The sequence below is a fragment of the Zootoca vivipara genome, chromosome 9, assembly GCF_963506605.1.
Source record: "Zootoca vivipara chromosome 9, rZooViv1.1, whole genome shotgun sequence".
Taxonomy (NCBI): domain Eukaryota; kingdom Metazoa; phylum Chordata; class Lepidosauria; order Squamata; family Lacertidae; genus Zootoca; species Zootoca vivipara.
In genome coordinates, this window is record NC_083284.1 from 44,497,281 (window position 1) to 44,520,399 (window position 23,119).

At 38.9% G+C, this 23,119-nt stretch overlaps 1 protein-coding gene across 1 annotated transcript in view; it reads right to left on the reverse strand.

Annotated features, from left to right (window-relative positions):
• Nucleotides 1–23,119, reverse strand: part of SPOCK3 (SPARC (osteonectin), cwcv and kazal like domains proteoglycan 3) — a 116,264-nt gene that overhangs the window by 32,803 nt on the left and 60,342 nt on the right. Inside the window, exons 5-6 of the mRNA XM_035113977.2 lie at nucleotides 8,799–8,925; nucleotides 723–837 (exon numbers count right to left, since the gene is read on the reverse strand). Coding sequence (XP_034969868.1) covers nucleotides 723–837; nucleotides 8,799–8,925 — 242 coding nt within the window. The remainder of the gene's footprint in view (nucleotides 1–722; nucleotides 838–8,798; nucleotides 8,926–23,119) is intronic.

The following is a 23,119-nucleotide window of genomic DNA, read 5'->3' on the forward strand; positions in this document are numbered from 1 at the left end:
GAAATGTCTAAACCCAGTCGCTAAGCCCATGATAGAGAAATTTTGTTTCAACTGTAATTTTTAAAGGAAATAATAATAATAATAATAATAATAATAATAATAATAATAATAATCCGTCCATCTGGCTGGGTTTCCCCAGCCACTCTGGGCAGCTCCCAACAGAATATTAAAAACATGATAAAACATCAAACATTAAAAACTTCCCTAAACAGGGCTGTCCAGATGTCTTCTAAAAGTCAGCTACAGTAGTTGTTTATTTCCTTGACATCTGAAGGAATAGCAAGGTGTGCTGGCATTCTTAATAATATATCCCTATTTTAGAGCCAGTTGACAATGAAGTTCGGCTCTACATTTCATGTAAGTAATTGTGCAGAGAATTGTCTACAAGTACAGTCTCCCAGAGCACTATTTCCCCAATCCTCAAAGTATGGCTAATTAGTAAAACAGACGTCATCAGAAGCCTCAATCACAGATCTCCTATATCAAATCTGAATACAAAACCCCTGGAGTGTTCAGGTTTTGGTCTTTATAAACATGTCCAATTTTATGTCAAACCCAGTGTTAGCAGAAAGGTATGCAAAATCATTAAAGAAACAGCGGTGTACTATCATATCTTTTTTGTAAACTACCTTAAAACAAAGGAGTCACAATGCTTTTTCACGTGCATGCGTATAAATGAAGAAATTGCCACTGACAGACCTATTATAAGTGCCAGTACTTACCCCTTTTATCATTTCTGCCTGCACTTGTGGATTTATCTGAAGGGCAGGGGCAATGTCCTTCGCATTTCACTGAGATCTGTTTTCCTAAGACGCAGGCTTGATATTCTAGTTTGCACTACAATAGAAAGAGAATGACAATCTTCAGTGTAAGCATCATTTATATTTTGAAAGAGATTAGGGTTACCCATTTGTCACTTTCTATTTGTGATCATAAAGGACTACAAAAGCCACCCATCCTGAAATGTTGTAGGACCACACTCTGAATGAATTGTGTGGAGAAGTGCTGTAATTCATTAAAAGCCATGACATAGAAAAATAGGACATATTTATTTATTTATTTACAAAAGCAGGGGTCCAGAACCTTTGAACCCCTAGATCAGGCATCCCCAAACTGCGGCCCTCCAGATGTTTTGGCCTACAACTCCCATGATCCCTAGCTAGCAGGACCAGTGGTCAGGGAAGATGGGAATTGTAGTCCAAAAAATCTGGAGGGCCGAAGTTTGGGGATGCCTGCCCTAGATGTTGCTGAACCTCAACTCTGGGCAATGTTGACTGGGGCTGATGAGATTTGGAATTCTAGCAATATCTGGAAGACCACATCTCGGTGCTAAAAAATATGTGCCTTTGACTAAACAGAACTTCTCACCCTTGATAACTAATTCTTTTACAAAACAAAGAATGGCTGATGCCACACTGGACTGTGCGTACAAACCCTTTTTGTATTTGCTTTGGCATATTTCTTGCCACTCTCCAGCTGACTTGATTGTTTTCTACGATGACCCCATACTATGCAATTAAACAGTTCTTTCCAGCACCCAAAGTGCCACACATGCGTAATCTCAATTATTCCTAGAATAACCTTGTAAGGCAAATCAGCAATAACCTATACTGCAGATGGGGTTGGGGGCTGAGAAGGTGTAGTTTGCCTAAGATCACTGAATAGGTTCATGGCAGAGCTAAGATTTAAATCTTAAATGTTAGTTCACAGCTTACTTTCTTGGCTACAAGATGCTGTGACGAAGGGGGGAAGTTGAGGAAGCAAGGTGGTCAGAAAGCATTCTTATCCTGTCATTTGGCATTAGTGTGTTCTAAACTGTGATGCATTTGAGGACTCTTTCATTTCCAGGCCATAGCTGTCAAGTTCTCATTTTTTAAAAGGGAAATTCCCGTATGTTGAATAGGCTTCCTCGTGAGAAAAGGGAAAAACTTGACAGCTATGCTCCAAGCTAATGTTAACAGTTAAAAGCATATTCTCCTCCTTCCCTTTGCAATCCCCTATATATTCCCCCAAATCTGCTTTAAATGGTTGGAAGATGATCCAGAAAATATTTTAGTGAGCATGCAGTACTGCATGGAGAGTAGAGGAATGGGAAAATCTGCTTGGAAATGTTAGATTTTTTAAAAGGGTTTTTTAAAGATTATTTTTGATTTGGAGGAAATGTATAGCAATCCCCCCCCCAAAAAAATCTGCTCTGTTGCAAAACGATTCAGGTTGTTGAATTTATTTTATGGAATACAGTGATAAAATTTATGTTATTTTCTTCCTCCTCACTCTACAAGTTTTTTATAATAAATAATTTGTTTAAAATGTCTTCTTGTACCATAAGAGATGCATTGTAATTTGACTTTTTGATGCATTCTCTTTTCTTAAACAACATCCACTGATTGCATTGCTAATTCATCAAGTTCAATTTACTCAATTATCCAAGGTTGAAATATTTATAAAGTTATAAGTGAACTAAAATATCACATAAAGGGCATGCTCATTAGTATTTAATTATGAGGAATATGCAAAACAACACACATAATCAGACACACTACTTCTTGCTGCTTTGAAAAAGAAAAGGTTAGCAAATTGTTTTACTTGGGTTAAAAACTAAAATAGAGTCATGTATGTACTCATTTGGGGGACCCAGGTGGCGCTGTGGTTAAATCACTGAGCCTAGGGCTTGCTGATCAGAAGGTCGGCGGTTCGAATCCCTGTGACGGGGTGAGCTCCCGTTGCTTGGTCCCAGCTCCTACCAACCTAGCAGTTCGAAAGCACGTCAAAATGCAAGTACATAAATAGGAACCGCTACAGCGGGAAGGTAAACGGCATTTCCATGTGCTGCTCTGGTTTGCCAGAAGTGGCTTTGTCATGCTGGCCACATGACCGGAGGCTATACGCCGGCTCCCTCGGCCAATAATGCGAGATGAGCGCGCAACCCCAGAGTCGGTCACGACTGGACCTAATGGTCAGGGGTCCCTTTATGTACTCCTTTACTTTTCAGTGCAATATTTCACTCTAGAGTTATTTTATTAAACACTGACATGATTAATCCACTCACAAATGGTATAGATGCAGTTACAGTGAAATACCTTTCATGTCTTCTTTGAAGAAAGCTTAAGAGTTCAATTGGACTTTCTCCAATGTGCATAGGACCGCAGCCATTGAAAATGTAACATACACAGAAAAGCCCAAAATGTGCACAAAAATTTGGTTCAACTTTTTACCAATGAATTATACCAATGAATTATACATATTTAACAAATATGCTATGGGTAGACTCAAAACCTAGAACTCTCCAAAGTACAAAGTTTCAGTGACCATTTGAAGAATTCCCATTAAAACCAGTGGAGACATATGTAGGCTTCAGAATGGGTAATTCATTCCTTTACACACACACACACAAACACCTATCAGTCAATCACCCATCCCCACCACCCTTCTGAGCAATACCCCTCCCCATCCTCTCACTATATATAGTCTGGTGACTTCTGTTTCAGTGTATCTGAAGAAGTGTGCATGCACACAAAAGCTCATACCAATGACAAACTTAGTTGGTCTCTAAGGTGCTGCTGGAAGGATATTTTTTAATACATAAACATATACGGTACCTTTAAAATTTTAGGTTTGATAAGTCCTAACTTTTGGGAGTGCCAAAAGCATGATCGATGACTGACTGGGTATGTATTACCTAACAAAATAGGCTGATGATGTGGGGATCTAAAGCTAATATTTATGTTACAAATAAGAAATGATTCAAAAAATTTCTTACTTTGTGGACTATAAATGAATTTGCTGTTAGAAAGGAAGAAACAGGGGTGAAATCATTATTTCGGCACTGCTGCGTCTGTCTACACTTCAAAAAAACCCACAGATATTGCAAGATGTATTAAAACATTTCTAAAACTGTGAGCACATCACAAAGATGCACACAATTGCTGATCGGACCAATTTCACAATTATCTCTGATTTAAGAATATTTGTTAAGCAGGGCTTAGTGTTTAAGATTGCCTTCAGGAGATACAGCATTTCCCATACATGTTTAGCATTCATATGACACCTGTGTGCGATATGATTAGAAATGAATACAGTGGTGCCTCGCTTAACGAATGCCCTGCTTAACGAAATTTTCGCTTAACGAAAGGTTTTTTCTAGCGGAGGTTGCCTCGCTAGACGAATTCGTTTTCGTCTAGCGAATCGCGGTTTCCCATAGGAATGCATTGAAATTCAATTAATGCGTTCCTTATGGGCAAAAAAAATTCAAAAAAAATTCAATGCATTCCTATGGGATTCGCTAGACGAATTTTTTCGTTACAAGAAAAGACCCATGGAACGAATTAAATTCGTCTAGCGAGGCACCACTGTACTTCTATTGGGTTACTAAGTAGCAAATTCTAGAAGCCCACACATTATGTCATCACATTCACCATGGTGACAACAAATTTAATTCTGAACATTTTGAAAACAGAAGGATGGGTTGCCCCCATTTAAAAATAAATAAAAGGATGACTGGCATATGTTGTTGCAGGCATGGACTAATCTGCATTTATTTACTAAATAATCCTCAACATTCTCACACATTGTAAGTAGAAATCCTACATGTAATGGGATTCATATACTTCAAGCTTTAATACCTTCTGTGTTCCAACATGACAAAGAACCAGACGTGGATTTAGGGAAGTGTAAGCAGTACGGTCGCACTAGGCAAACAGCCGTGGAGGGCGCCTTCTCAAAGCCTGGGAAGAGCTTGCCCAGCTTCAGGAAGGAGGCGTGAGGACAGGGAGCTAGAGTTCTTCTTCTACATTCCCAAAGCTGGGCAGGTACTTGCCAGGGTTTGGGAAAGAGGTAGAAGGTCTATAGGACTCCCTCAGAGCCCTGTGCCGCCTTCCCAAAGCCGCCGTGAGGGCTGGGGGGAGGGCATCCATAGCTTTGCACCGGGTGGCATATTGCCAAGGTCCCTGTGTGAACATTAGAATGGGAAAGGATCGGGATCAGAGGTCCCTCTAGCACAGCATACTGCTTCCCACAGTGGGCAACCAGGTGCAACTAAGAATCCCACAAGGTGACGATGAAGGCAATGGTTCTGTTGATAATTGTTTTCCCAACTTCCACCTTTGCACCACTTACCAGACAAGCAGCTACCAATTAAAAAAATAGCAGTTTCCTTTGCACTAAATTATATTTTCTCCATTTAACATTTATAACAGCAATATAGATCCAGAGCTGGCATATGGGTTTCCTGCAGTCTTTGTGTCACTGTTATGTAGCCTGTTGTCACAAGTAGGTACCGTGGTTGTTTTTAGTTAGGCGGCCGTTTGTGAGTTAGGCTTCTGAGAGGGATGTAGATCACTGACAATATGATGGAATGGCTTTAGCTGGAAACAAGGTGTGTTCTGTCACCTTCGGTCTTGTTTCTACCCTGGAATTGATTATTCATGGGCACCAGTCTGGCATTGTTGATCTGCTTTTTCATTTCAATGAGTGGGTATTGTGGTTTAAGAAATGCCTGAATTAACCGCTTGTGGTGTATGTCTTTGGCAAGCCAAGAAAGATGGAACTGTATTGTAGAACTTGGCTGAAGAGAATGGATTTTTGGTGAGTTCTGGGTAGAAGCTTGAAACATGTAGATTTTTGAAGCAGTTAGTAGGTCAATGTCCCATGATGTAGTTGCACAATAGTCAAGATATTTCACCTGCTTTGTGGACTGGTGATGGAGGGGTGAAGGTTGGTCAATGTCCCATGATGTAGTTGCACAATAGTCAAGATATTTCACCTGCTTTGTGGACTGGTGATGGAGGGGTGAAGGTTGTTCAAGTCCTGGTGGAACTTCTCAAGTTCCTCTTGTCCTTGAGTCCTGATGATGAATATATGATCCATGTATCTCAGGCAAAGGTGCATTTCAGAACACATGCTGAAAAAACATAGTTCTATGTTCTGTATTTTTATCTTGTGAAGAAGTGCCCTGATGGGTGAAGGGTGGTATATAAATTTATTAAAGAATAATGATTAAAAATTGTTGACCTATCGTGGATTCAGTGCACCGAAGTAGCATGCTCTCCCCAAAGTTGAAGCAATTGCAGGTGAATACAAAGTGGCAGAGTTGGGTGCACCATAACACCATCAGAGATCATTTTCCCGATGTGGAGGCTGTTTGCATAAAGAACCTAAACATTCATGATTGCTAGGACACAATTCTCTGAGAGATCATCACAGACTTATCATTTTATGTAGTTCCTTGATAATTTAATGGATTGCACTCAAGTGTACTTTTCTTTTCTTTTTTTAATCTAATCAAGTTTCTCCATTAAACTAATTTGGACTACTGAAGAAATGTTCAGATATTTGTTTATAAACTGTATAAAATTAAAACAGCATACATGGAATAAGTAAAACTAAAGTAAATCAACAAATATGCAAGGGGGCTACTACCTCCCCTCCCAATGAACCATATTTCCCAGGTTCCCATCTTTCATTTTTTTACAAAGAGTGATTTTCTAGCATTTGTTGGCTCTCAAATATTATTTAAGACAAAATGTATAGGTACAATTCTTCTCATTTCTGATAAGAAATAACCTTGCTCCGCACTTTCATTGTTTTACATTTCCCACACCCTGAAACATTCCTGTAAAAATGCTGAATCAGATATTGATTGAATTAGGGAAAGTCTACCCTAAAAAATTCCAGACAAAAACATTATTGTTGGTGTAGTGTGATTGCAGAATGAAAAAGGAATTAGGAACAAATACTAGATGATTTAAAGATTTGAGGATGATCTGCAATGGAGGGTGTTTGTGTTGACAAATATTTATTTGTTAATAGACAAGATCACAAGAATCCTAACTTCAGCATTTGCTATTCAAAGCTTTTTTTTCATCGTAATGCCTCATAGGTAACAATCTCTATTATTTTCTCAGATTTTTGGAACTATCATTCATACAATTCATTTGTTATAAATCCTATAATATTCTGACCAAACACCATGGATTTAGTGAGTCTGAAAGCATGACATGGAAATCCCATAGCAACCTCTATAGTGCTGCAGAAATTATTTTTATAAGACTGATACAGTTTACTGACATGTATTCAAAGTACTGCAGAATTTGCAGAAGTCATTGACAAACACATGCTGTAGCAAGTGAAGGAGAGTAACTACAGTATATCATAACAACAATGCCAAACTCTTACTGAAGCTTTACAATATAATAAAAATAAGCTTTGCCTGGAGTGAACAAAAATATTTGTCTTTAATGTCAATTTCAAAATTGACAACCCTTCAAAATAACCTTGGGTTTATAAACCAACATTATGTGGTCTGAATGGGTTTTTCAAGGCATACATCTTTACCAGGATAGACAAACAAACAGGAAGCTTGGGTGTGAACTTTAATGTGCAAATTAATTACTGCGGGAGATGATGAGGGTTAGGTTGAGAATTTGCTGTTATCTGCCTTGCTTCTGCTTTCAAGCTGTCTTCGTAAGGTGATGAACGAGAAGCCCCCAGATAAGATTTGTGGTCCTCCAAGCAATTCCCAGAATAACCATAATTTCCACATGTTCCCTTCAGTTATATTACTGAACATAATTAGAAGCGATATGACCAAGTTGTCCTGCCCTGCCCCTTGCTTGCATGTAGTGTTGATTCCTGTATCCATGCAAGCCATCTATATTCTTGGGTAAAGGCAGTTAAAGGTTGCAGATTTAATAAAGCCTACAAAACTTGTTTGGGCCACTAATTGGAAATGGTTGCTAATCTAGCTAGGAACTGTTTAATCTTATTAGGTTTAATCTTGACATTTCTTCTTTCATCTAGGCATATTTTTTGATTACTGTGTCTTAAAATACAAAAGTTTTGCAGTTGACATTTTTTTGTTATTTCCCTACAAGAGTCCATTAACATAAATATTATTAGTTCCTTGGTTGTCACTGTGACGAGTATAGGGCTCCGTTGAGTTGTTTATGACTCAATTAGGAGCCACTAATTATCTGCCCGGCGCGCTTTCTCTAGCGCTTCTGCTCCATAGACCCGGGCTGGCAGTAAAACACACACAGCAGAGTTCTTCTTCTCACACAGCGAAAGCTTGTATAGCCGTTGGATAAAAAGCCTCTTAAGAACACACAGAGTCCAAGGTGTTCTAATAACTACTTAAGTTTATTCTAGAGAGAAAAATAACAAACAACCTGGTGAGAGCGCAGACATCTTACGACCGTCTCCCAGGCAGAAACGAAACCAACTGATACATACAGAAACACTTCTGGTACATTCTGTAACATGATATTCCTCAGTGGTCAGGTGCTACAGTACACAGTTAACTCTTTGGTTACTTGTTACTCCTCACAGTCACTTTCTCATTTCCTCCTTCCAATTTATTGAAAGAACTAAAGCTGTCCTAGTATATATTGTCTGATATGTAATCATACCACAAAATTGTGGTACAAAATGACATGACCACCATATTTCCATACATGCACCTTGTTTCTTGTACCATTTCCAACTATTTTGTACCATTTGTATTTTTTATCTTTCCCAGTAACACTGTTGTACTGCATCATCAGTATAGTATTATAAAAATTTGCCACATCAATTGTTAATACAGATTTCTTTGATTGAAAACCCATTATTTTGAATGACAATTTTACTTGTTTAATTGAATTAAATGATACTGTGATTTCTTGGCTTTTTTTTGAAATGGGGATTGATTATGTGTGTTTTATAGAATTTAGAAGAGCTTGTATATACAGAACATAATATTTGACAGTAGAACGTTATATAACATATAATGATGGTGGACAAACCCCAGCCATTATTCATACCTGAGAGGAATAAGTATGACCGTCTGATCCACAAACAGGATTAGTATAAACCACTGGACACTGCTTGCATTTTGATGACAAGGGACCAACTCTCCATTGTTTATGGCCTAAGCCAGCCTCCTTCATACTGAAAGAAAACAAAGCATGTAGCATCATGAGCAATAAAATTTTTTTAAAGCTGTGAAAATATTTTTTTTAAAAAAAAGTTGACAATTGTGTGAGCATACAAACTTCACTGGCCTCATTTAAACTCATTAGATGGTGCAATTTCTCCCACTGCCTCCCTGGACAATTGTAAGACATTTAATCGCACTCCCGAGTATCAGCAATATGTCCCACATATGGAGAGAATAAATGTTGCAATGTCCTAATGCAGTTGTACCTCTGGTTATGAACTTAATTCGTTCTGGAGGTCTGTTCGCTACCGGAAACCACTCATAACATGAGCCGCCTCCAGTTGCTGCCGCACCACTGGAGTGCAACTTCCGCTCACATCCTATGGCAAAGTTCGCAAAGAGGGTCATCTATTTTCGGGTTAGCGGTGCGCGTAACCAGAATCATTCGTAGGGGGGGGGGCGGTACATAACATGAGGTACCACTGTACTTTCCCATCATTGCATTCTGTCTATTTAAGATTGAGCAGGTCACACCAGAGAGACCAGGGAGCTTCTGTACAATTTATACACAGGTATCCTGGAAAGTCTCAATGCTTTTTGCAACTTAGGAGGATTCACCGAACAATGTTTAGAAATGTGTGGTCTAGTTTTATTTGGAGCTTCATAAATCTACGTATATTTTCAATATGCCATTTTTCGAATTTCAGGCATGTGGGAAAGAATGGGTAGGGAATCCTCTAATTCATATGATTTTTATATACACATAAACCTAACTGCAAAACATTCCAGACACGCTAAATGCTCTGGGGTTTTTTTTTGGGGGGGGGGTTAAAAGAGGTGTCACAGACAGCTAGATAGGGTGCCACAGAGCTCCTGAAGAAAGTTGAACATTCAACCTTGGGAGATAAAGAAGTTTAAAATTGCAAGTGGTGGGCAATTTATAACATCCTCACAAAACCAAATGTACTTCGTATTAATGGGACTAAACCATTAGGAAACTGCATTCCACTCTATAATATTTCAAGATAGTGGACTCTATGGAGCCATTGATAAAAAGAAAGTCTTTTTCTGGAGCCATAACATATAAAACTGTACAATATAAATCAAACATGAAATAGAAAGTTGTTCTTAGCAGATGGGGGATCATGAAAGAAGTCAAAGTCAAGAAGACACAAAGTCAAGAGTGCACGAGGGAGATATGACACGTGGTGTTGAAAATGTAATTGAAAAATATCATCTAGTGTGTTAAAACCTCTCTAACACAAAAGACAATTTATGGACTAGGAAACTGAAAAGGACATTTTAAAGGTTAATTATTGGAAGCTACAATTTTATTTTCCTTGGTAAAAGCCACAGAAGACTGAGATGAATGAGAGACACTAGATTATTATTTATTCAGTGTGCTTTTTGAGATGAATAGGTTTTCAAACAAATAAGAGTCCAATGGGGAGGGGACTGTTTGAACACATTTAGCTGGGGGGGGGGGGTTGACCAAGTTGTAAGGCAATTACAGTTTCCCTAATTCATGGAGAATACTTGAATGTAATTCTTAGATTGACAAGTAAGTCTTACAAGCCTTTGTTTTATCACACTAAACCATGTCTTGCCCACTCCTGAATTAGCCTTTGTATCCCTCCCTTTAGGCAATCATATTTATTTCCAAAGCTTCATCTGGTTAGTTGGTTGGTTGGTTATTTATTTATTTATTTATGGATGGATGGTTTGGGGGGATATATCAAATGACAGCTAAACGGGAAATAGCTTGCATTCTGTTTTTCTGGCCAGTTTTTCCGAACCTCATTACAACAGAGAATTTTTAGGATTCCAAGCTATAGAGGACACCAAAGAGCTTTCAATAAGTATGAGGCCTTCTTCAACCATGTTGTCTATTTCCTTCTCTGGTTAGCTTACCCTGTTGATATATCAACAACTCCAAAAACCACTCAGATGGAAAAATCTAAGCTTCACACAAATGCAGGAAATGCTTACAGTATTATGGGGGGAAACTACATATGGTTAGAAGATCATGATCACTGGTAAATGATCAAGTAGCAGTCACATAAAGGACAGTTTTTCTTATTTCATGCCAATTCAGGCAGCACTCTGTGCCAATTTCTTGATGTTCTATTACTTGATGATAATTTTCACATTTCATGTAATCTTTCACATGACGTAAAAGCCACTTCTGGAAAACTAACTCAACTGTAGCTGAAGTTTAGCACTCGTTTCTGTGTTATTTCCTTTCAGAAAAATCCATTTGCAATCCTGTTAACCTGGGAAATAATGGAAGTTTTGTATTGTGATATCACGTGATAAAAATTGGGTTGATATTCTGGCATACAGTTCTTTGCCATCAATATACAGCATGGGAACAGTTGTGTAATGCAGTAGAAAATGAACGTGCTAGCATTATAGTAGAAGTGCTAGCATTATAATCAGGAAAACTTAATATCCAAGTGCAGCCAAAAAAATCTGGATGAAAGAGCAAGACAGAATATAGCTACTTCATTGTACCAGTTTTGATTACTCATTCACAAACAGTTCTATAAGGGTGTCACTTATTTTACTGAGGTGTAGATCGCCTGTCTTAACATCAAGAATAATATATTATCTCAACATTTCCCATATATCTCAGCCAATGATGGATTACTAGCTTGATCATAATCATATCAAAGGACCATAGAATTGTAGAGTTGGGAACCAAAGGGCCAGGGTTGTCTAGTCCAACCTACAGCATTGCAGGAATTACTGCTAAATAATCCCTCAGAATGGCTACCCAACCTCTGTTTAAAAATCTCCAATGAAGTCCACCACCTTCTAAGGTAGTTTGTTCCACTGTCAAACAACTCTTACAATGAGAAAGAGCTTTGAATTTTTGGTTGGATCTCCTTTTTTGCAATTCAAATCCATTGGTTTGGGTTGTATCCTGTGGGGGAGCACAAAAAAGCTTGCTCCATCTTCCATGTGACAGCCCTTTAGATATTTAAAGATTGCTATCATATCACCTCTCCAGGATGCAGCCTTCTGATGAAGTAACATGGGGAGAGAATTCACCTCACAACACAGCAATGACCACTTATTTCCAACAGCAATGGAAGTGTTAAGTTGGGAAATGGCTGGGCCGGGGGGGGGGGGGGACAAAAGCACTTTTGAGAAAATCCTGGGTAGATCAATGGTTCCAGCAAAGGATGGAGAATTTACATTTAAACAAATTCTAAGACAATAAATGGCAGGAATGACTTAAGGAACACAAAGATAGTTGACCACCTGCCAACAGTGAGTAGCCAAGCAGACATAGCCACCAAACATGCACATACAAAGCCAGGCCTCACATGCCAAACCTGTGCCTGGCAAACCAATGTAAAGGCCACAGAGTGTCAGGTTCTAGAGTACTGAGCTTCCCCTTTAAGGATGTGCAGTCTTCAACAATGAGACAGGGCTTTAGGGGAGACAAGCTCAGGAAGGGGCAAAATGTTTCATCTTTAAACAATTTCTTGAACTTCAAGTGGACATACACTCCTTGACCGTTAGCCTTCTCCTTCTCTAATCTAGACCATTGAGTAACCTGCCTCTTCCAGCATCCACAAGGTATGATTCTCATCAGGACTAGATACAGGGAGATCAGTATAACCATCACAATGCAGCAGAGGTTTTCAACCTTTTTGGACCCACGACTCCCTTGGATACCTACATTCTTTCTGTGGCACTCCTGTGGCGCTCAGGAGCCCAGTTATGTCACGCCTTGCCTGCAGAGCTGGAAGGCCCTCGTCCTTTTTTGAACCCTCCCTCATGGAGTCCCTCAGTCTCCTCCCTGTTCCCCTCTCCTTGGAAGTCTTCTGGGCAGCCGCAGCTGCCACCCCTGGTCTCTGAGCTGCCCCCCTTGCACCAAAGAGAGATGCTTTCTCACACTGCCTCACAGGGATCTGGGAAGCACCCCCTGGCAAGCCCCAGAGTCACCATTCACCTGAGCAGCTGCAACAAACAGCTGTGCAAGCTTTTGTGAGGCAGAGATGTAAGAGGGCATCAGAGGAGGGAGGGAAGAAAACAAGTCTGAAAACAAGATTAAAGGCCAGCTAAAGTGCACAACTAATATGTACAGGGTGAGTCTTTTAAAAGAGGCCCCGTGGAACATGTGTATTCTGTTTCCATGGGGCCTCTTTTAAAGGACTCATCCTGTATAAAATAGCAGATCCAACTCAACGCAACCTCGTTAATTTTCTTTTGCTTATTTCATGGTGTTCCCCACTCTATATCTTGTAGTAGAAAAAAAAAGTGGGGTAGAAGCTTTGTCTCAAAAGAATTAAATTAAAGTGTTGAAATACCGTTGTTTACCACCACTACATGAACACATATTTGAATCCCAACTTTTTAAAAGTACACTCACTGACACTTCACACTTGAGCCTATCTTGGCCCCTTGAAGTAGGTGGTCAAGGTGAGAAGTCATAGAAGTTGAGATAGCCACAGCAGCCAGCCAAAATTTGCTTTAGTCAATGGTGGTCCTCTGTTGAAAGCACTTCTATGTGCCACCAGTGTAGGCTTACAGAGCTTACAAACAATTCCTGCCAGCTCCCACAACCTAAAAGTCGGCAATCTGAGTTCTCTCATGCAATCCTGCCCATTTTCTATTAGTATCAGTGAAAATCATTAATGAAAAAAGCACAAAACAATTCCCCCATGGGGTCCTATTTTCCTTTTGATGCTTAACTTCCATCATCCACATACAAGCCTATAAAAGAATAGAGCTAGTTACCCTCCCTGTCCCCCACTGTGGCTACACAACCAGTTATACTTATCGAAGAACTGTATTTTGTTCCTTAAAGACTAGCTAGAACTAGCAATCCCATACATTAGCTACACAACCAGTTATACTTATCAAAGAATTGTATTTTGTTCCTTAAAGACTAGCTAGAACTAGCAATCCCATACATTAATTGTGATATTGTGGGTTTTTTTAATTAAAAAAGCTGCTGCACCATATAAAGTCTCCAGTACATTCACATATCCTTCTGCATTTTACTTCTTCCAACTGCTTTCTTGTCAAGCAAAATTAAAGCACAGTAGAGCAAATCCCGTGGGTTGGTTTTTTGTTTTGCTTTTTGAAGGGGGGTACTTTGCAGGGTAGTGTAAGAATCATCACAATTGCACAGTTCCACAGTAATTGGACTAATCAAAGCTATATAATGTTACCATTGTGAATAAAGTAGTCCTGCTCATTAGCCCATTACAAAAGAATTACTGTAAATTCAAGCCTACGTGCAGCATCACTTCCTGTGCAAACAAACATAGATAATGCAACAAGCTTGAAACTTTTCCAAGCTGGCAGACTGGCAACGCAAATTATGCAGAGAAACAGAAAGCTTTCACTAGATTCAATAGAGCTTGGAGCGTAAGAATGATTAAATGTTTCTGTACACAAGTACACATCACAATAATGAAGCAGACTAAAAAATTTCAAGAAGGGGCTCAACTGCACCAGCTGGGCTTCTTCAGAGAGCAGGGTTATAATGCAAAATGATCACATTCTAAATAGCCTCATTTCCAACTTCAGTGCAATCTGTCTAAGACATGCCTTTATAAAGAAGGAAGGAAGAGAGGACTACAATTCAAAAAGCAATACTGTTATCATATAACTGGAAATGGTCAAGGACAGAGAACCCCATCCTTGTTTCTTTATTTAGTTTAGAGCAGGGGATCATAGCATGACCTATTTTTCAGCATATTCTAATTTGATTACCTTGAGAAAGAGATGATGCTGCATCTTAAAACTGATGGTACAAATCAGATTTTTTTTTTAAAAAAAAAACTAGCTATAATCTGTACAACTATATCACACATTTTAGTGGAGATGTTCACGCACAAAGTAATTGTGTGAGGATTTAACCCACATTCCATCACACATGCTTAAGCCAACTAAGTTCAAAGATTGGTTGCAGAATGGCAGACAGAACCAGGATCCCTAAAATAATAAAAAATAAAAAATGAATAGAATAGAATAATTTATTGGCCAAGCATCAACCATACTTGGAATCTTGCTAAGACTACATTGCAATGTAAAGAAAAAACATACCTCATACAACCACTATTCCCCTCACAATACAACAGCACAGCAAAAAGACCCCATACAACCAAATGGCCTCCCTTCCGCCCACAACTACAGATTCAACAATTTGATGGCACAAGGAAAAAAGCTACTCCTGTGCCTAGACGTTTTTGTATATAGAGTCCTGTACCGAAGTCCACCAAACAAGTGGTGACCAGGATGTGAAGGGTCTACAGCAATTCTCTCTGCTATCTTCCTGACTGAAGCAGCATAAAGTGTCTCTATTGGAGGTAAACTAACACCAATTACCCTCTCTGCAGTTCTTACTGCTCGTTGGAGCCTCTTCTTATCCAGCTTAGAGGCTGTACCATACCAGACAGTAATGGAATTACAGAGAACAGTTTCAATAGTACCTCTATACCTCTATAAAAGCAAGGAGGGTCACATAACCCTGAGACTTATTATTTCATTAGTATTTGCATTATTTCTTCATTTCCTCATACACTGGCCTGATTTTAAACAGGAACAACAAAGTATTCAAAAACATTCTACCCACAAGAACAGTTCTGCTATTATGTTCTGATTTGCACATGGCAGCTTAAGTGGATCAAGAAACAACACACTAGCATATCAGACATTCTTACTTAGGCTAACCTCCTGAAGTACTTGGATAAGCAGGAAGGTACTACATAGACTGTGAGCATTTGTTATCAATAATTCTTCCAAAACAATTATTAAAATCTCTTTGAAGTATTGTTTAAAATGAATGATCTTTTTTAATGAAACAGCAATGGGTATAATTTCATGGCCGAAAGAATTTAAAGTTAGCACTTCCCAAGCTTCCAGGGAGGGAATGTGTTCTATAACCAGGAAAGGCTCTCTCCTGCATCTCCACATAATGTGCAGCTCCCTGAGGGGGAACCTGAAGATGACCATACTACCACCACCAGCAGCAGCAGCATTTCTTAATACACAAGCAAGTTAATGTGGGGGGAAATCATGAAAATGGTATAAGACCAAAATTCGACTGTATGGGCTCAGAGTGAGCCTAGTCATTAATAATCTCAGACTCAAGAATCTTGTCATTTGAGAAACTTGAGTGGGATCAGATGAAACAAGTTCCTTCTAGCAGAATGAACAAAATCTGAAAGGATTTAATGTATTTTCACATTCAATTTATATTTCCTATAGAGAAAAATGTACAGCATGTTCCAAATACAGTGTAACCTCGGTTTATGAACACCTCGGTTTACGAATTTTCGGTTTACGAATGCCGTGGACCCATCTGGAACGGATTAATTCACTTTCCATTACTTTCAATGGGAAAGTTCGCTTCAGTTTATGAACGCTTCAGTTTATGAACAGACTTCCGGAACCAATTGTGTTCATAAACCGAGGTACCACTGTACATTTAGAGAGATATGCCATATATAAACTAAGGACAGAAGTCTTCACACTAAGGAGGCAAACTGGAGTGCATGGTGTCAAAGGAGAGCAGAGATATATTGGGCACAATGGAAACTTGATGGAATTGAGAAAGCCAAAAGGACTAGTTTCTGCTGGCTACTACAGGTTACGGCTCCACCTGCCTGCCATTTGCTCCCCTAGCCAGTGACAGATGTATGCACAGCTGGGTCTGTCTCATCCAAGCCCCTTGCAGCATGGCAGGTTGGAGGCTTGGATTGCCCTGTTGATGTATTATCAAATTAAACTATAGCTTACATGAATTTACATAACGAATATGAGGTCTTCCCCTAGTTTATATTTTTAATGGGAGGGATATCAATGGAGATCCCATCCATATCAGTCAGCTAACTCTTTTCTGAGTCTTTTTTTTCTCTGAGAAACACACCTACAAGATACAGAATCAAGAAGATGGTGAGACCTGTATACTAATTTCACATATACACACACATGCTTAAAGCATTTTAGAGTGTTTGCTACCTTTGCAATTGGTTATCCTCTCTTCTAATTGCTTCACTGGCATATCATATGAGACCTTGCTCTAATTCTATTATAAATTCATTCAATATATACATACACAATTTATGCCAATTTAATTAAATTGCTGTTCAGACATAACAGATAAAACACTTCAGTTGAGGAAAGGAAGAATATAGTTTTGTATATTTTGCTCAAATATAATATTAAAACATCCAAACCTATGTCTCGGAAGAATAATTTTGATAGTTCTACCAGTAAATTTATTATATATTTTGCATTACATAACAGAATGAACCTTATTTAAGTAGAAGAATAATTAGGCTACTAGCTGAAAAACCTGGTTTTGCCATGCAAGTCACCAAAACAAGATGCCTGAAAATCTATCAAGAAAGATGAGAGATTTCTAACCTATTGCCTATGTTAAGTTAAGCGCAGAATAATCATGCCACCATCCCAGTTGTTGGCCAGACAGGTAATGGTATGAAATATTCCAAAATTAAATACCATTCTATATATAGACATAGTTTATGAGGGCACAGGGAGAAGGGGGCGACAGAGGATGAGATAGTTGGACAGTGTTCTTGAAGCTACGAACATGAGTCTGACCAAACTGTGGGAGGCAGTGGAAGACAGGAATGCCTGGTGTGCTCTGGTCCATGGGGGTCACAAAGAATCAGACACAATTAAATGACTAAACAACAACAACAAATATATAGAAGACATCTTTAGAAGACATCTGAAGGCAGCCCTGTTTAGAGAAGCTTTTAATGTTTAACAGACCATTGTACTATAATGTTTTGTTGGAAGCCGCCCAGAGTGGCTGGGGAAACCCAGCCAGATGGGCGGGGTATTAATAATAATAATAATAATAATAATAATAATAATAATAATAATAATAATAATAATTCCTTATTCAGTAGCTCTTCCTTCTAGCTTGTAAGTTCCAGTGCTGAAGAACATGTTGAAATTCTGACAACACAAATCAATAAAAATGAAGTTTCACAGACCATTAACTCCCTGTATGTGTGGGGAGTTAAAGTTAACCATGAACTTCTGTTAATCTTAATATACTTCAATGGAAACCATAAAAGTGGAATCTCTTCCACAGCCAATAGACTAGATTCAGAACAAGTTAGTTGTGTTTTAGTGTCACTTAAATCAATGGGACAAATTAATCTTGGTAGTTGATGCTTAAAACTAACTTAAGTCTCATTGATTTTAATCAGAATAAAAACATAACTAATCTACTCTAGATCCAAGGCAATGTCTATGTCTATTTAGTTCTGTCAGTTTAAAATTGGATGGGATCTTGGAAACTTCTGGCTGCATAACAATTCCACTGATTAGCAAACAGCAAACAGTAAAATCTTGTCCATAATCATGTATCATAATCAAAGAAGTTGAACTTTGGTAGAGAACACTTAAATCAGATTCATTTATTAAACTGTAGTAACAACCAGAGAAAATAACATCAAATACCACCCACCTAGCAGCATCTCCAATCTGTCTCTTTTGCCCTCAAGGCCAGCTCCCGATGGAGAGATATCCTAGGTAAGTGAGAAAATCTATGAACTATGGCAACTCTCTCTCTCTCTCTCTCTCTCTCTCTCTCTCTCTCTCTCTCTCTCTCTCTCTCTCTCTCTCTCTCACACACACACACACACACACACACACACACACACACACCACTGAGTCTCCAGTCTGAGGTTGTGCTGCATTGAATGCCCAAGTGGGCAAAGGTGGAAAAGACCCTGGCTACACAGGTCTAAGTGATATCCTGCTCTACAAGCAGGAGAGTTTCACCATTTCCTGTGTTCTCTTCCTCTACCTTTCCTCCCCCTTCACCATTCTACCATCCACTGAAGCAATTTCCTCAGGGAGAGTAAGAGATCAGCCTGCTTCTCCAAACCTTGACTTGCCTGGGGTTCTGTCTACTTGGCAGGAGTGCAGGCCCTGTGGAAATAAAGGAACACTTCCCTTCTTCTCAAGGTAGAAACTCCAAAGTGAAAAGAAAGAGAAAAGGGGCACCCAAAGTTTGCCAACCTGTTCACTTTCATTGCACCATGTAAATTCCTACACACAGGCCATCAGAATAATTATTTTAAATACTAGCCATAGCACAAAATCAAGTTCAATTCAATATGCAGAAAATGAAAGCCATCGCTTGCGAATCTATTTCTTTAAGCAGCTTAACTCAGAAATTGCCTTCCTTGTAAAGCTGATCTTATAGCTTTAAAACTCTTCAATGTTCTTTAAAATTAATACTCTCTGCGTATAATAATATTTTCTCAGAGTTCACATCGCAGCGATTTTAAGCAAGCTACCTATGTGTTCTGATCCCAACCCATATAGTCTTTTGGTACAGCACAAACACATTATTCCATTACAGAACACAGTATTTTTGGTATGAATGGATATTACACAAATCCTTCTGGACGGTACTCTGTGTTCAGTATTCAATGAATAATTGAAAACCTTTAGATATCCTATAAATAGCTTACAGTGAAATCCTCTGCGATATTTACTCAGCAGTAATGACTCAGTTACATTAGTCAAAAAACAGTGTTTTGAATGTGTTATAAACATGCAACACCAGATGGCCCTGTAGAGCTCAAATCTTTTATGTGTGCTTTTACATAACATTTTTTTCCTTTGTTATAATGATTTAATTTATGACTTTTTTCCAATGTATAGATCCACCCAATGTAGAGATCCATCCACGATTTAATTTACGACTTTTTCCCCAATGTATAGATTCACCCAAAGACTCATGAAGTTCAGTAGGTTTTACTCGTCAGCAACTGCACTCTTTGTTTCTCCCAACCCAACTTTCCTTCCCATTACTAACAAAACAGTCTCATCCTCAAATAATTAGGGAAGCATCTGCTCCCTATGAATTCACTTTCAGTACATTAAGCATTTGGTGACAAAGGGTCATAGGCAAACCAATAAATCAATGCTTACGTTATGTTTCTTTTTCTGTGCTAATTTATTTTGTTGCTGATGTTACTAAAAGGCAAATGAAGGTGTGTGCGTGTGTGTGAGAGAGAGAGAGAGAGAGAGAGAGTGAGAGAGAATGAATATGAATGTGTTACTGTGGGCCCACCCATTATCCAAACTAAGAAATGTATCCTTCCTTGTTCTCTAACCCATAATCTGTTTCACAGAAAGTCAAGCTATATGAACCTATCAGACATCTCATCAGGTGAATTTTTCATATCACTCCAACTCAAAGACTACTTATCTCAACATATGTACTTATCTCAACACATTTACTGCCTTCCTGATATGATTACTTAACATGAATTACTCAAGAGATAAGGTTTGTTTGTTTTTATCAAGCATCTTCCAAAGCACTATGCTTTAAGTAAAGTCTCGAAAAAGAGAAAGAAAAATACTAACGTGAAATCTTCAGTCTTGAAGATGCAGTGCCAAAGAACAGCTTGAATAAGTGATATTGTTCTGTGTGCTGTGTATAATGGAGCCACTACTGCAGTTCTATAGCACTTCAGAATTTTTCCAGGCTTCTGTCACATCATCCATCACAGACAAGGGTAACCAAATACCATGCTCCAGGGCACAGAGCTGATCACCCCTGAAAGCTGAAAGGGAAATGTTTTCCCCTATGTTACTACAGCACACAAATCAGGAATAGCTTAGGGAGGAAATCGGGGAAAGCACCATAAAAAACAAAATTAATGGATTTTCACTCCATTCTGTCTACATTTCTCTCCCCCCCCCTTACTAGGTCTTATAGCTAGTACTTTATTCTGGGGGGAATGCAGGGCTACCCATACCCCTAAACATTTTGTGACTCTAAGTTTGGCCTCGTTGAGGAGCAGTATTTTAATATGTGTAGGAAAATGAGAATACCCCTGGACATTCTTTTAAGGGGGGAAAGCACTCCTTAGCTATAGCTATATATCCAAAGCTAGGGTCAATAGGATAAGCAAATGAAACAGATCCAATAGCCGATTTTAAAGCAATTTTTGCTGCTTTCTGGAATGTTATTCATTCTTTAAGTTCCAAAATTAAGGTGTGTCCAGATACCACCCCTGTCGCCTTTCATTTAAAATTTCTCCCTCCTCCCCATGGGGAAAGAATATAAGAAGTGCAACAAATGAAGATAAGATTTTTAAATTTTCAACTTTCTGGGATTTATGGAGTGCAGCAATCATTTCTAAAAGATATACAGCCAGGGCTCCCTCGCACTCCCCCTTCATGATTCTGAATCATTACAATGCCACATGTACATTGAATCAGAAGGCTGCTATTAATGTCAAAAGGGTGGCCAGGTCAGTTTGATATAAGATATATGTGGCATGCCCTATTTTTAGAATTTGCTACATCTGTTGGTGGGTTTGATCTCAAAGGCATTTGTAAATAACAGGTAAGGTGAGAAAAATTACTGATATTTGAAGCAAAAAACCCCAAAATCTTTACAAGAAGCAATTCAGTTTGTGTTGATATGAGATTATATGTGGATACAGATAATGGTGTTATTCATATGATGACTGCAAATAAAACATAATGGCCAATTCTTTGAAGTAGTGCTTGTCAATGGGAAGAAACCTAACCTGTGATAGCATTCTCTAAAATCTACCCGTTAAATATCCTGAAAGGATTAATCAAAGATGATTGCTCAGCCTTGCATTGCTAAATACATGGTATCATAATATTTTATGGGTATGTGCAAAAGCACACAGATTGTCAAAATCTCTAATCAAACTAAAAATAAATGAAAGCTTGATGAGCATAATGGATCAACTTGATGGATCAACAATTGGGAGGCCGGGCAGGCAGGCAGCTGGCCTTTCTTGTGCTGGCTATGTGTAATGCCTGCCTGGGAGCTGAGTGTCTGGAGCCAAAGGGGAGTCTTTCCACCTTGCACGCCCAGCGGCACCTGCTGCCTCCCAAGGCGAGTAAGATGATGGCCTCACATTCACCTTCAGCCAATCTCTATTGAGCCACTAAGGCTAGGGGAATCCTCTTCCCAGGCCCCTGTGAGATGGCTTTAGGAGGCACCTCTCTTTGTGGTGGGGGTGGGGAAGACTCAGAGACCAGGGGAGCTGCGTGGATGACTCATGGGAGGGTGTTCCAAAAGGGGTGAAGGACTGTCGGCTGCAGTCAAGAGGTGACATAAATTGGCTTCTGAGGCTTTGGAATGTGTTTCCTCACAGGGGAGCTGCAGAAATAACGTAGTTGGGTCAAGGGAGCCATGGACTCAAAGAGGTTGAAAACTTCTGGTATAATCATATTCAAAAACATGTATTTGTCTGTATTTCACCTTAAAATCACATCACAAATACCTCATTACAACTGTAACGCCATCCTAAGAAACAAAGTATTTCAACACTCAAGCCATACATTTTCTAAAAATATATTAGCCAATGCAATCAAATGCTTAAAGTGCTCTACTTCAGAAGTATTCAGATGGAGGGTCACAAGGCACAAGTGTGTTGCCACCCAAATTCATCTGCCCTAAATCCCTTCTGAAAAAGAGGCGGGCACTAATTGATATGCAGCATTTAATATTAATGGCACAGGATAGCTGAACTCCCCCGCCCTGCCCTGCCCCGCCAGTCTACCATTGTTGCAATCTAATAGTGATGTCAACAACCGAACAGGGATGTCTTCCACCTTACAACTTACAGGTGGGCTGGCCTACAATAGACTCGCATGACTTTGCATTCCATATATGGAAAAATATGTTCTGCCTCCTACTCATTTCAATCTCTTAAGGCAAGGGTATTTAGTGCTGAATGGTCCAGATGTCTGTTTATTAGGAATAAAGATTCATGATGACCAATTGTGCTTAATTCTATTAAATCTATGATTTATCAACACAAGCTATATTTTTGTGTGAAGTAAGGGAAAATTATAAAAAGGTATGCTTTCCTAAGCAGTGCAGGTGCACTCAATTAAAACTATCTATTTTGAGAACTGTACCATACCAGCCACCAATGATAGCATAAACTTCAGAATTTGGCAAGAAAATGTTCTCCCTTAAATTGAAAGAAGTTTTTGTTGTTTTATTTTTGATAGAACAGCTGCATTACTGGAGGGAAATCTATCAAATGAAAAGCAACAGAATACAAGAATACATTTAAATGCATAATTGTTACTATGAACAACAATGGAACCATTAACATAAACTGATAGACACCTCTGTGGCCTCCAAGTATAACCCTGTTTTTCAAGAGAATCTAGTAGAAAAAT